This window comes from Corvus cornix, chromosome 3 (assembly GCF_000738735.6).
Source record: "Corvus cornix cornix isolate S_Up_H32 chromosome 3, ASM73873v5, whole genome shotgun sequence".
In the NCBI taxonomy this organism is placed as follows: Eukaryota; Metazoa; Chordata; class Aves; order Passeriformes; family Corvidae; genus Corvus; species Corvus cornix.
Window position 1 is genome coordinate 14,417,091 of NC_047056.1, and position 13,662 is coordinate 14,430,752.

The window sequence follows — 13,662 nt, forward strand, 5'->3', positions numbered from 1 at the left end:
CGTCACAGAAGTCCAGATACAAAATACCCAATTCATTAATTCCCAAGCCATTTCAGAAGCCAAAACCTCAAGTTTCTAGCAGAAGGTGGATTTTTGCTTAGCTTGCTGTCTTTTCAAAGTCATGGAAAGATATTTGGCACCCAGAATTCCATTAAATGAGACATTTCCTGTCTTCTCTTTAACAGGAGTAAATTTAAGGCTTTCAAGTGTCCAAGTGGTATGTGTGACACTCTACTTGGCACCTTCCAAAATCAACAGAACTCTTTTGCCACCTCTACAAAGAGAGATGCTCATCAACAGCTGGTCACTGTGCTGCAGAAGCTTAACACAAGGAATGAAAGATGGGTTATGTGACTTGGCTGACAGACTATAAAAATAACTCCAAAAGGACAGCAAAGACCAGTTCAGGACAAAACATACTTTATTGTAATGTCAGAAGTACAAGAAAAGTACTGCAGAGAACCATGCTAATGGCGCTTCCAGGTCTGTGAAGGACAGAAGTACAAGATAATGGGGTACTACTGTACTCAGTGCAAAAACTGATTCATTTGAGGCACAAGTACACTATTGTTTAAGCAGCTTGATTCAAGCACAGCTCTGGTATGTGATCTACTCTGTTTTCTTTCTATGTGACATTTCTAGAACAAAGCTACCTTTACATGAAAGAGGCAGTCGATTCAAGTCAGGGGTGTCCAATTTGCCACTTGGCAACCAAAAAGAATTAAGAAAAATACTCTGCATAGTCACCCTCCACATCTGAGTTTCAGATATGGAGCTGTGGCCAGAGAAGAAAAGTTATTCTGAAACGTCAGAACCCAGATCTGTTTGGTTGGGTGGGGTTCCCCCCCTTTCCTACGTCTGTGGGTAACATTTCACGTTGACCACAATTTATCCAATAAGAAAAAAAACCACAACCAACTCATATCCTGGATAAGAAATCATACATATCTAACATTCTAATAAATTTCAGCCCTTGAGATCTTAACTTATGGCTTAAGACACAATGAAAGTGTTTGGGCGCCCTTGAGTGAAGTTAACGAAGAGCATTTTTGCTAAAAAAGGCAAGCAAGCAAGATCACTGTTTTAAACAGAGCTGACCTCTACAAGAACAAAGCAGGAATCCAAGTCACTAGTTACTACTAGGCTGACATGTACTGCTGCCCAGAAAGATAAAAAATGTAACATCACAATGAAAGGTTCAACAAAGTTGAAAGTTAAAGGTTTCAACACCAGAAGCAGCATTTGAAAACAAGCTGTTTAAGTTAATCTTTTCAAGAGATGCAGATTGCATAACTAGGCATGAACAAACATGCTGGCAATCTTCTCCTTTTACACAGCAGCTGTGTTTAACATAGGAAGTTCTGGGTTTAAAGAAAGCTACTTGAAGAAGAATTAAGATTTGCAATTCCCTGTCTAACTTAATGAGATTAGTAGAGAAATGAAAAAAAATGACTACTGAAACAGTAGTTTCTCAGTGGATCCCTATCATTACAAACACAGCTGGATTTGTAAGCAATGCAAGACTAAACAGACAGCTATTACTTTATATTATTACTATGCTCATAAGTTACATCTGTTAAAGTTAAAAAAAGCCAAGCAGTTCTGCCCTATTTCAAGAATAGTTTCCAATCAACACCAGTTTACATGGTGAATGGGACTTCACGAATAAACAAGGAACGGTGACATCTTTGGGTCAAGAATGACAAGAAATAATGGGCTCTGTGCTACCAATCAACCTCAACAAGAATATGGCACATGGGCCAGCCCAAGCCGTACCAACACTGAACCTTTAGCACTCAGCACAAATTCGGATCTCTTTACTTAGCTAGCAAACCAGGTGAAAAGGCTGGGTAAAAAAAAAAACCAAAAACCCAAAAACCTAACTAAAAACTTAAGCCAAAAGTTGGAATATACTTTTAAAAAAACATCTGTAGTTTTAAAATAACTTGATGCTGACATCAGTTTGTGCAAACTAAAAAAAAAAACCTCATTGAATTTCTCTCCAATGAAAGACAAATCCTGCAAATATTTTCCTTTTAGCCCACCGAATCTGAAGATACAATCTCAAATCTAACAGATGTAAATGAAAGAGAGAAAAAGTTACAGCATCTGCACAACATTCTTTCTACAAACAGCTGCTGGAGGGAAAGTAAAATATAAAAGGAATAAAGAAAGGAAGGTTCCATCTGAAATATTCTCACAATCTTTCCCACTTTGTAGTCCATGAATCCGACTCTGATGCTAAGGTGACAGTGTATGTAAGCAGATTTTTTTGTTGATTTTATTGTATTTGAGTTTCAATTGCAGAGAACCTGAGAAGAGACCGGAGCCTCTTCAGGAATTGTCGGATGGCACATGCTCCTCGAAGCCTTCGCTCTCCCGCACCAAGGCTCTTTCCAGGATAACGCGGCCTTCCTTGTAGCGCTGGCTGTCTTCAGTGGCAAACTCATAGATCCAGCCCAGTTTGCTGTTGCAGTTCTTGCAGCTCACGTCCCGAACCATGTGGCGGCCAGTGAGCATGACCCGGTCCTGAACTTCGCTATACTGCAGATTTACCACCTGGGACAAACACACAGCGCACAGGGAACACAAAGGATTAGTCTGCCTACAGGAACTCTGGTAAATAAATGACTATCAGCATGCTAGAAGGAAAGAGCCTGTGGCACTGCACACGAACTGAAAACTGCACTGTAAAAAAATCCCCTTCTTGAGAAGGTAGCACCTTACAGATGCATTTCACAATGATGTAAAACCCTCACATTTTAACTGAGAGACATGAATTGCTATCACATAATGTGCAAAAGTGCTGTGTTCAGCTCTGGGTGAGAAACTCCCAGTGAACAGCTTGTACATTTATATTAATCCAGTTGTAATGTATGTAACCCATTTCTAGCAGCCGATGTGATCACCAAGTCCCAGAACCCAGAACCAAAATATTAAAAGAGGTAGCTCTTTAAAAATCTTGTGGTGCTTTCGAAATAATTATCTAAGAAAAAGCCAGGGTCAGTGGCTGAGAATGCAGACATGAAACATGCACCTTTTGGTGTGCTGTATCAGCAGTTTAAGATATACTTTTAACTTCTTTTGCAGCACCACCAGAAAACCAAGATGTATAATTCGTTGAAAAGTTGATGTCATAACTATATCCAAACTGCTGATATGCAGATTCTAAAAGATGGGACTGCACTGCTTTCTCACCTTTGCACCTGACTGCTTCAAATGTACAGCTTCAGACTGCAGAAATGCAGAAACTCAAACTGCTGTGATTAAACCCCACTATTTAACATCAAAAAAATCTTAACCCCAGGATCCAGTGCTTATTGGATGAGAAAGAAATCTCTCACTACAGCAAGATTCAGGATAGCAGAAGTCCCAGAGCAAAACACAGTTAAGACATTACTGATGGCCCTATCAAGTCTGCCCATGGCCAAATGGCTTACAAGAAAAAAACGAAACTGAAATACACCAAGCATTACACGACCAGGAACTTTGCGAGAAAGCGAAGGACAATCACAATTTTTTCAATTAATCTAATGGACAGGTCTTTATGGCAGGTTCATAAATAATCCTACAATTCACTCCGAAGTTATGACTTCTGTATTTCAATCTATTGAATATGCTCAATTAAAAACTTATTAAACTAAACCAGAGTATTATTGCCTGTAAAAGAGATTGTGGTTGACTGTGGCAACTTAAGTTGCCAGACTACTGTTACCTTAAATGCATTTCAGAAATTAAACCGAGTATTATCTAGACTTTTTTTTAACTGCATAAAAGTGAAAACACCTTTGGAACCCTTTGACAGACACTGGACACTCTCAGAGTGAATTTGAGGTTCGTATTACAGAAGTCTCCAAAGTTAAAACGCCATCGGTTTTGGCTTGATGCCTCTCTATAAATAATCTTCTTTATTTTGTCTTTCAGTATTGCAGACAAAACTAATTTAGGTAAGTTTCCCATCAACAGTAAATGTCAAATTTGACTTCAAAGACAAATGAATAAAATAAAATAATAATTATACAACACTTTAGCCAAGAAGCTTTTTCAATCTCATGACAGATTCATATCCCACAAACTCATTTTTCAGAAGTGAAGAGCAGTTTTTCCAGCTTCTTACCAACCTTGTTAAAAAGGAAGGCCCTTCCCGTGGCCCCTGTAAAGCGAGTGGAGATGAGCTCGGAGCGGTTGGTCAGAATCGTGTCGCAGTTTGCGCAGGAGAACAGGCGAGTGCCACCAATATGATCCAAAAAAATTCTTCCCATTTTTAGAACTTATGTAAGTTTATACTCAAGACCTGAAAGCAAAAAGAAACATCATACACATGTCAAAAAAGCATTACAGCAAAAAAATTCAAACCCCATCCCATATATACAGCAGAATATTCTTCAAACCAATTCAGCTAATGATTGCTCAAAGTCATTCCCTCATTGGTGAATTACTGATCTTACAGTCTGCCTTCACCCTCTCATCAAGACAAGTTCTTTCCCAAAGTGACCATTTTACCAGTAAGATGACTTAAATACAAACTAATTACATTAAAAGTGAAATACATGAACTGAAACCTTTAAAATACAGTTCAGACCTCTGCACACCCCCTACTGGCCCCTACAGTTTTTAAACTCAGAAGCTTCCACTTCCTTTAATACAATACTGAAATTCCATTTCAGTACATTTCCAACAACTCACTCATCTTAGTCAGCACTAAGAAATGAAGCACTGAGAATTACAGTGAGTCACCAAGACAATTATAGCTTAATTTTCCCAAGTCACCCCCACTTTTTATAATACATATTTATTATGTCACTTCCCCATAGCTTTGCACAATTTATGACACATGATCACACAACACCACCACCCAGAATGTTAGTATAGCACCCTGGCTGCTGTATTTGACTTCACGCTTCTTGGTTCCATATACACACTAACATAGGAAAGGCTTGGATGCTATTTCACATAATAAACAACCCACCCAGTTTTTACACCAGACAGTTTTATATGCAAGTGTTTAAAGCTGTCTAATCCAAATACAAAATACTGTGTCATTTATCCAAGCTTCATTGCTACTATACCTGAGCAACTCCAATGAGCAAAAAAACAGAGCTTAAAAACTTTATAGGAGATGACCTGCAGTGCCTGATAAATCTTCATTGCTTAGGAAAATTGAAGTGTCTTACAACTTCACACCAACTAATATAAATTACTCAAAGTTAACTAGTGAGTAGGCACAGAACATACAGCCAAAAACCTAAATCACGAAGGATGATATAACATGACAAAGGAATTGAATTATGATGTTATTTCCCTTTCAACTGCAGAAGTTCTATGACTAAACATCTAAAGTTAAACTAGTTAAATGTACCTCCATTTTTCCTTCAGATATGGAATCAGAAAAATGTATTGTCTCTGCTTTTGTCATGCAGAGCAACGCAAAGTAAATCTGACACACTGCAATATTAGAATTGTGTGGGTTTTACTTTTCAGAGCAGGAGACTGTTCCATTCATAGACAAATCAATCAAATTTTGTGCTCATCTAATTGAATATTCTAAGTCAAACACCATTAAGAAGCACAAATACATAATTTAAACTCATTTCAAGTTTTAGGGGATCAGTTTCTTAAAGCCAACACTTGACATGCACAAAGCAAACGGACTAAAACTTGCACCTGCACACACAGCGTTTAACACATCATTTTTGCATGTAAAAATCAGAAGCCACTGACATAATGATTTTTTCAATTGCTTTATTTCACACTTTGTTTTCTTACAATATGTGGTAACAAAAAGGTTTCCTAATATTGAACAGAGTGATTTTACATCAGGTTCCTTACCTTCAGATTTTTCAAATCACTATTAATCTTCTGTATCCCATCTGAAGGATACATAAAAATTAAAAGCAATGAATCTTCCTTTTAAAGGTGATGTAATAGCCATTTCTCTTTTTCAAAGGACAAATAAATCAGGTCTGAGTGTTAGAGGTGGGATTCCACTCAAAATACAGAAAGCATTTTCATTAGACTTCTCTAAGCTTTATACCTTTCCAATATGCCTTTATCTTTCCTAGCAAGCAAAGGCAAAAAAAAAAAAATTAAAATGGGAATAGTGGCAGAATGAAGGAAAATCAACAGACAATAAGTGTGAATAAACAAGTATCAGTCAAAGTCTCCAGCCAGAAACCACAAATACAAGCAATTAAGGCAATTGTAACAGATATGCCCATAAGGCACTTGGCCTAGCTCCATGTGCCATCCTTACTAATTTTGGATAATGTTATATTTGTGCTGATTGTATTGTGGATTCAAAACAACCAACTGATCGTAAGTTACAGTAAATGTGGAATCAGCATCCAAAGGGGTACTTCTTTCACAGTAAACACAATGCTCATCCTGTCACTACTTTTAGAAGCTAAAATAAAATAAATCCAAACCCGTCCCTATCTCACAGAGAGCAACACAAACACAGAGCTCGGTGGCCAGAACAGATCCTAGACACAGACTGACCCTGCATGACATTTTGAAAAATGCACCTAAACACTTCAAATGCAAGTGCATCACCTGCCTAAAATCACAGTTCATGTCAGTGCCCTCAGAAAAGCAGTAACCCAGAGACACTTAAAATAAAAATTAAATACTTCAGAAGGGAGGGAGCATGAGTGCAATTCTTGCAAGCAAGTTAAAAGTCACAGCAAAATACAAATTTATTACTTCTGGATATGGCATTATGGCATGGATTGAAGTCTTGAGTCCCAAACATTAAAATAAATGCATAAATATTCAAAGATGTAAAGCTGAAAAATCTGCCTAGTAATACAAGGCCTAAAATCCTGAATTATTTATTCTACCTTAAAGAGCTAAAAGTAACCTAAAGTTGCAGCAGAATCTAACAAACCAACTGGTGCTAGAACACATTTTTTCAGAATACAGTGCATAAGGAAATGTATATTCTTGAAATGATACACATTTAAAAATTTAAAAAATTAAATTCTACAGTCAGCATTGTAACAGTCAAAACAATGTAGATTTTGCGTGTGTTTTCTTAAGAAACTGCTAAAACACTGTAACCTTACTAGAGTGTCTAACTTTGAAAAAGCAACCTCTACACTTAACTACCAGTGAGAATGCACAGCAGGCTGCAGCTACCTCTGTCCTCAGTTCTGATTGTTGAATTCAATGAATTTGTAAGGGTCCAGCTGAAGCGTTATGAAACTAGTCACCTTACATCACTCTCTATGTTACTGCTCACAGCAGTAAAAAGTAGGAAAAAAATTACAAAATGTCTTCTAGTAATGCAGACTTAAAATACCACTTTATCATGGATTTTCTAAAAACCTAAATGGAAATTTTGCTTTTTCCTCTCCTGTAAAATAGAGAAGCTAATTTCAACTTGGAATCATTTCACACTCTCCCCTCCCTTTTTTTCCCCCCAAGCTAAAAACATAGCATTCACTTATAAGACCAAATCAGAAGGTACTTGCTGTGGATAAAGACTCCTCTCTCCTTATGTAAAGATCCTGAATCCTGTAGGGTATACTTACTCCACACAGGAAAAAACCAAAGCACAACAGAACAAGGGAAAGCAATTTTCCATTGTCCTCAGGCTCCTGCCCTGACAAAGTCACCCAAGTTAACCGTGTAGATTTTTCTCCTATAGTTTCACTACCAATCGAAAAGGTGCAGGCGTCTATTTATGTTCACACATGCATAAATGATCTGAAAAAGCCACTTACAGGCAGCTTTGATAGGCAGTGGGAGGGCTCTCTTAAATGAGGAGAAGCCAAAGAATTGTGAAACATAAAAGCATTTCTAAAGCTTAAGATTCTCCAAACAGGGGGTGGAAAATGCAGTAAGTGCACTTGGCCATTCATCCACCATTTACATTTAAAACCACAGAAAATAACTTCCACTGGTCCGGAGAACCAGTCAGGTTTCCTAGTGCTACTTACAGTCCCTGAAAGTGACACTACTGTATCACACCAATTCCATCACGTTACCAGCAGAGTTTTCAGAGGTAGTGGACAGGGATGTTGGTTATTCACAAAACCAAATGCTGAGGAAAACAGATTTTTTTTGGCTCGTGATTTCACTTTTAAAATCAGCTGAGCATTCTTCACTGGGTATGTATCAGTGATGAAGTTCTAGTGCCCTTGCCTTGATGTGAATTACCAAACACGAGTCATAATATTAAATGAATTGTAAGAAAGGCAGATATATTTACTTTCACTAATGGATATAAAGTATTTACTGCTTGTCAAATCTTCCCAGTTCCAAGAGAGGGGTACTTTCATGAACTGAGAGCTAATGACACTGCCATTATTCAGCACCCAGATCGCCTTCCTGAGAGGACCTTTAGGAGAGGAATCAATGATAGCTCATATCACCTAGCAAGTCAGGCCTGCTAACAGTGCATGGTTTTGACAGTACAGTATTCTGACAGCACAAACCTTGATACCACTTCTCAATCATACTGTGAAAGACTTCCTCCCTGCATGCTTCTCCCAGGGAGTACATGGACAGACAGGAGACACAGACACTGTAGCTGAGTGCTATAATGTGTATTCCCAGAGCAGTAGCTCCCAAGCTTCCCAAACACTTTCAGCGCTGATTTCAGCAACACTGAACAACAACCATATCAAAGGGCTAATTAATATTAAATAGCTTAAATTTGACCACTGTCTGTACACACCTGAAGCACCATTTGGCTGGTATTTGTACTACCTCATCTGCCTACCTTCACAAGCAAGAAAGAATGAAAAAGTAACACAAAGAATTATTTATTAACATTTTTAGAACTAACAGTCAGTGTCTTCTTGTCCTGGAATGCATCTCTTGAAGACACAGGACCATCAACACTTGGGAGGGCCAGCAAGCACTTTCTCTATACACACTGGACTGTGGATATTTCACGGGAGGAGCCTCAGTGTTGCTTCAGCACCATCTACTGCGTTCACATCTACAACAGAGAACAGCTGCTAGTTAAAGGACAAAAAACTGTGACAGCCTCTCTTTCATCATTTTACCAACTAAAAACATTTTCCTTTGTGAGCAAGTAAGCACTCTCTATCCTTTGAAAAAGGGTCATGCATTCCCCTCAGCACACTAAAACTTTCTCAAGATGTACTTACCCTCGTATCAGGCTGAAACTTCATCACTGCATCTCAGGAACTGGGTTTCAGCTTCCTCTTCTCATCTCAGAGATGGACAAAAGAGGAAAAAGAATCCTTAGCACAGCTGCACAAGACCATGGGTTAAAGAATCATTAAGCAAAAAATAAAACTTGCTCCTTACCTTCCCAGGGTTCTGCTGTTCATTAGCAGGGGTGCATCCAAAAATACACACGTGGTCAGTCTCTTATGAGGTCTGAGATTCAATGTCTGCCACCAACTTCTGCGAGTGTCCAAGTAAACAGGGCCTGGCTTCTGCCTACATGCAGAATTGAAACCACCACATGTAGCCAAAAGTGGAAAGAAACTGAAATGGAACAGCATACTGTGCTCTTTAGAACCATCCAGCTACTGTACCAAATAGAAAAAGGAACTTAATACAGTCCAGACAGAAGAGGCTTTGGCAAAGCAACGAAAGCTGTGCCCAGATGCAGGGCATAGCACCTGACTACAAGAGGTTGCTTTGCAGGATGCAAACTCCCTTGTGCAAATTGCAGTAGTATAATTCTGTATTGCAGGTTGCAGTAGTATCATTTCCTATTGCAAGCTGGCCGTTTTCCTAGGTAAGGCGTGCACTGGGACAGTGACATTTAAATTTGTTACCATCATACTGGTGCCCTCAAACACTAATCCAGGGTACTTTGTTTCACGTTTACAGAGAGCAGAGCCACACAGATGGGTGCTTGTTTCTGATACAGCACCCCTATCTCAGCATCTCCCACAGAGTAACTTAAACCCTCACAATACTCTTGCTAGATAACATATAAAAGTATTAGTTTACAAATGGTATCAGACTCAGATTAATTTTCTTTCCCACCACTACACAGAGTCCAAAACCAGCAACTACACCTGTCTCCCTGCTTCTTTTTCCCTTCCTTTTCCTCCTGTCCCCTTCCTAATTCCTCCACTGTTTTTAAGAAAGCTGTAGTTTCTTGTTTTGTAATAAATTTATTCTTATAGTACTGAAGTAGTTGAGACGACTTTTGTCTATGAATCCATTCTGCAAGTTTCTGAAAGATAAACTACACATTTTTTGTTTTCATTAATTTTAGTGCAGAAATGATGCAAAACTTCATCCAAAAACATCACTGATTTCATTAGTCATTAAAAATAAAATCCAGTAAACAACCTATTAAGAAATGGTGTCAAGACAACTATCATCCAAACCTCCAAACCAGCTACATCCAGCTGGCAGAAGGGGTGCTAATACACTAAGGGCACATCACCAAGCATTTTTTATATTAACTAGAAAGGTCCTAAATGTAGGTAAAGGCTCCAAAATTAGAGATCACCTTGCTAACAAACATCCACAGTGTACAGGCATTTCATCTGTACATTTAACAAGTACTTTTTAAGTTAAATCTTGTTTAAGGGAATTACGTATTTCAGCGAGAGCTGAGCAAGTCAAGATTTCAACATAGGTCAAATGTTAGTAAACAAACGTGAACCAATGACCTGACCTGGACAACATCCCTTCAAGCTTGTGATGATTACCATGTTAAATACAGATATATAAATACCAGCTTTCAGTCTGTGACAAGTAACAAATCCAGCCTGTTTTTGTCATCTTCTCTGCTGGGCTTTGAGATGCAATTTCATTTGTCCTCACACACTTGGCAACCACACGTGAAACTCACTTGTCATTGTTAAAATCTATATACAAACAATAAACTCTGCATCTCTAAGTAGTTCTGTAACTACGGAAGTGAAAGTAGCAGATGACAGAAGCCTCCAAATAGTATTTCTAAAGACTACTTTAGAAAAAGAGAGCAGCACTTAAAACTGACAGTTTTGTTTGTCGCACACGCGACTTGAATTCAGCCATCCAGAATGAGGCTCTATATAAAAATATACATATAGGGTTATATATAGCAGTCACATATAGTCACGTGAGGGAATGTTTACAACTGGGGAGCAAGTTCCCTCCCTTTCAGCCATCAGTCATAAACATTAGTCAAGCTAATGGTTAATCTAGAGCCATTAGTTGCTGACATCAAGAGTTGTTCTGCGATAGCACTTTGGAAAGAGCCCTGCCCTGTTTCTCTCTCATTAGACCGTGTGTACTTGCTTTGTTATTCCCTCTGTCTAACCCTAAACCTGTGTTTATTGTTTAGAGAAACCAAAGACAAATAATTTATTAAATTCTACGGCGATGTCAGTCCAAAACACGGCCTTCATTCTTAAATAAACACGCTGGATTAATCTAATCTAGATCTGCTTGCCCAGTACAACTGAAGGCTGCGCACAGAGTAACAAATGAAGCAAACAGACAACAGTCTTCGCATTCCCTTTTGCTTTGACTCAGAACCTTTCCCAGAGCGGAAAAGAGCCGACAGAATATTTCAGCTCCCTGGGAATCCATACTTCCAGGGGGAAAACCCCCACCTAAGCACTAGCGGGCGAACGTGTCTCGCTGCTGAGCGAGCCGCGAGCACCTCCACAAAGCAAACAACCACTGCGGCTGGATCTGTGACAGCTCCCCGCGGGAGGCACCTGTCTGCCGGGGACACGGGGCCGCTCTGCCGGCCAGCGCTCAGCAAGCAGCACCTCGCACGGGGAGACGGGCGATGCGTCAGGCGCCGCCGCCACCCCCCGTGCGACCGGGCAGGGCGGTTCAACGCCCGCGGCCGAGCCCGGGGGCGGCGCTGCGGGGGGCGCCGGTGCCGCTCCCGGTGCCGCTCCCGGTGCCGCTCCCGGTGCCGCGCACACACAAAGCCGCTCGCGCGCGGGGGCGGTCCCCAGCCCGGCCCGGCCCGCGCGCCGTCACGGGGGCGCGCGCAGCCAACCGGGGCCGGCCCGGCCCGTCTCCCCCCCGCCGCCACCGCCGCCGGGCGCTGCCGGGGAGCGCAGGAGCCCTGACAACAAACAGCAGGAAACAGCTGACGGGGAGGCACCGCCGCCGCCTCCGCCGCACCGAAGGGCCGTGCCCGGGGCCCACCGCCGCCCCCTATCCCCGAGCCGCCCCGCCGCCCCCGCTCCTGCACCGGGCCTGGGCACGGCCCCGCGCCCACCCGCCCGGGGCTCCGCACGAGAAACCGGCCCGAAAAGTTGCCCAGTGCGGGGCCGGGGGAGGAAGTTGTGTTGGCGGCGACGGGGAGGGGGTGCTCGGTGCCGGCCCCCCCGCCGGAAGGCTGGGCGGCGCTGGGAGACGCTGACGAACAAGGGGACGCGGTGGGGGAAGGCCGGTGCTTTGTGGCGGCGCCGGGTAACGCACCGGGTCAGGCAGGGCCGGCCGCTGTCCCCCTCCGCGCCCGCCGCCCGGACCGGACCGGAGCGGCTCGCCCGGGGCTCCGCCGCGGGCCCGACAGACATAGCGCCGCGGCGCGGAGCGGCGGTCGCCGCCTCCCTCCCCAGCCGCCCCGGCCTCCCCGGGTAGCGCGGGGCGGGTGCGGCCCCCGCCCGGTTACCTGGCGCCGGGGAGCTGCGGCGGCGGCTCCGTGCCCGGTGTCTCCCCCGCCCTCCACGGCCCCCGGCGCTCCGGATCGGCCGCGCGGCTCCGCCCCACCGTGGCCCCGCCCCCGCGTGTCAATCAGCGCAGCGAGGCCCCGCCTCGCCGCGGCCCCGCCCCCTCTCGGCTGCGGAGGCTCCGCCCCGCCCCGGGTCGCCTCACGGCCGCGCCCGGCAGGGCACGCCGGGTCACAGAGTCGCAGAATCGCAGAATTATAGAGTTATGGAATCGCAGAGTCACAGAATCATCGGATCATCAAGGCTGGGAGAGACCTTTAAGATCATCCAGTCCGATCGTCCACTCAGTACTACCACGGTAACCCCTAAATCACTAAACCACACCTCCCAGCGCCAGGTCCAGAAGCCCCTTGAACATCTTAAGGGGTGGTGACCTCCCTGGACAACCTATTCTAATGCCTCACCAGCCTAACAACGAAAATTTTTTTGTCTAATCTGAATCTCCCCTATCTCAGTTTAAGGCCATTTCCTCTGGTTCTGTCACTGCAGACACGTCAGACGAGACCGGCCCTCACCTCCCTACGGCCTCCTCTCAGGTAATCGTGGAGAGCAATGGGCTCTCCTCCAGGCTGAGCAACCCCAGCTCCTTCAGCCGTTCCCCACAAGGTGTGTTTTCTAGACCCTTCACAAGCCTTCTTGCCCTTTGTTGGACACACTGCAGCACCTCAATGTCCTTTTTAAAATGAGAGGCTCAGAACTGAGCACAGTACTCCCACCAGTGCTGGGGATGGGGGTCAGGGCAGTGCTCAGTGCTGCAGCCCAGGTGCTGGGGGGCCGGGGTCGGAGCCAGAGTGGGAGATGGAGCCGGGCCTGGAGCTGGTGTCAGAGCCAAAGCTGGAGCCTTATGGCAGCACTCAGCCCTTCCCCATCTGCCAAGTCCCATTTCCGAGGCACCTGTCAGCCACTGCCCTGAGCCTGCTGCCCTCCACTCCCCCATCTGCCTCTACCAGCCTCCCAGACCCCCTTGCCCCCCTCACAGCCCTGGCAGAGATGCCCACTATTGGGGGAGTCAAATGCCAGAGCCACATAACACCTCCCT

The 13,662-nt window shown here is 43.5% G+C and overlaps 1 protein-coding gene across 4 annotated transcripts; it reads right to left on the minus strand.

Annotated features, from left to right (window-relative positions):
• Nucleotides 1-398: 398 nt before the first annotated feature.
• YPEL5 (yippee like 5) lies at nucleotides 399-12,689 on the minus strand. 4 transcript variants are annotated; one of them, XM_039569086.1, is made up of 7 exons: nucleotides 12,566-12,669; nucleotides 9,283-9,417; nucleotides 9,120-9,184; nucleotides 8,792-8,947; nucleotides 5,830-6,058; nucleotides 4,122-4,294; nucleotides 399-2,559 (listed from the first exon to the last, which is right to left on the minus strand). In XM_039569086.1, exons 6-7 carry the CDS (start codon nucleotides 4,260-4,262, stop codon nucleotides 2,335-2,337), a joined length of 366 nt encoding a protein of 121 aa, XP_039425020.1. In that variant the 5' UTR covers nucleotides 4,263-4,294; nucleotides 5,830-6,058; nucleotides 8,792-8,947; nucleotides 9,120-9,184; nucleotides 9,283-9,417; nucleotides 12,566-12,669; the 3' UTR covers nucleotides 399-2,334. The 4 variants fall into 4 exon arrangements, with proteins under 4 accessions (XP_039425020.1, XP_039425021.1, XP_039425019.1 ...); XM_039569087.1 differs by lacking the exon at nucleotides 5,830-6,058 and having other exon boundaries at nucleotides 9,120-9,179; XM_039569085.1 differs by lacking the exon at nucleotides 5,830-6,058.
• Between the last annotated feature and the right edge of the window lie 973 nt (nucleotides 12,690-13,662).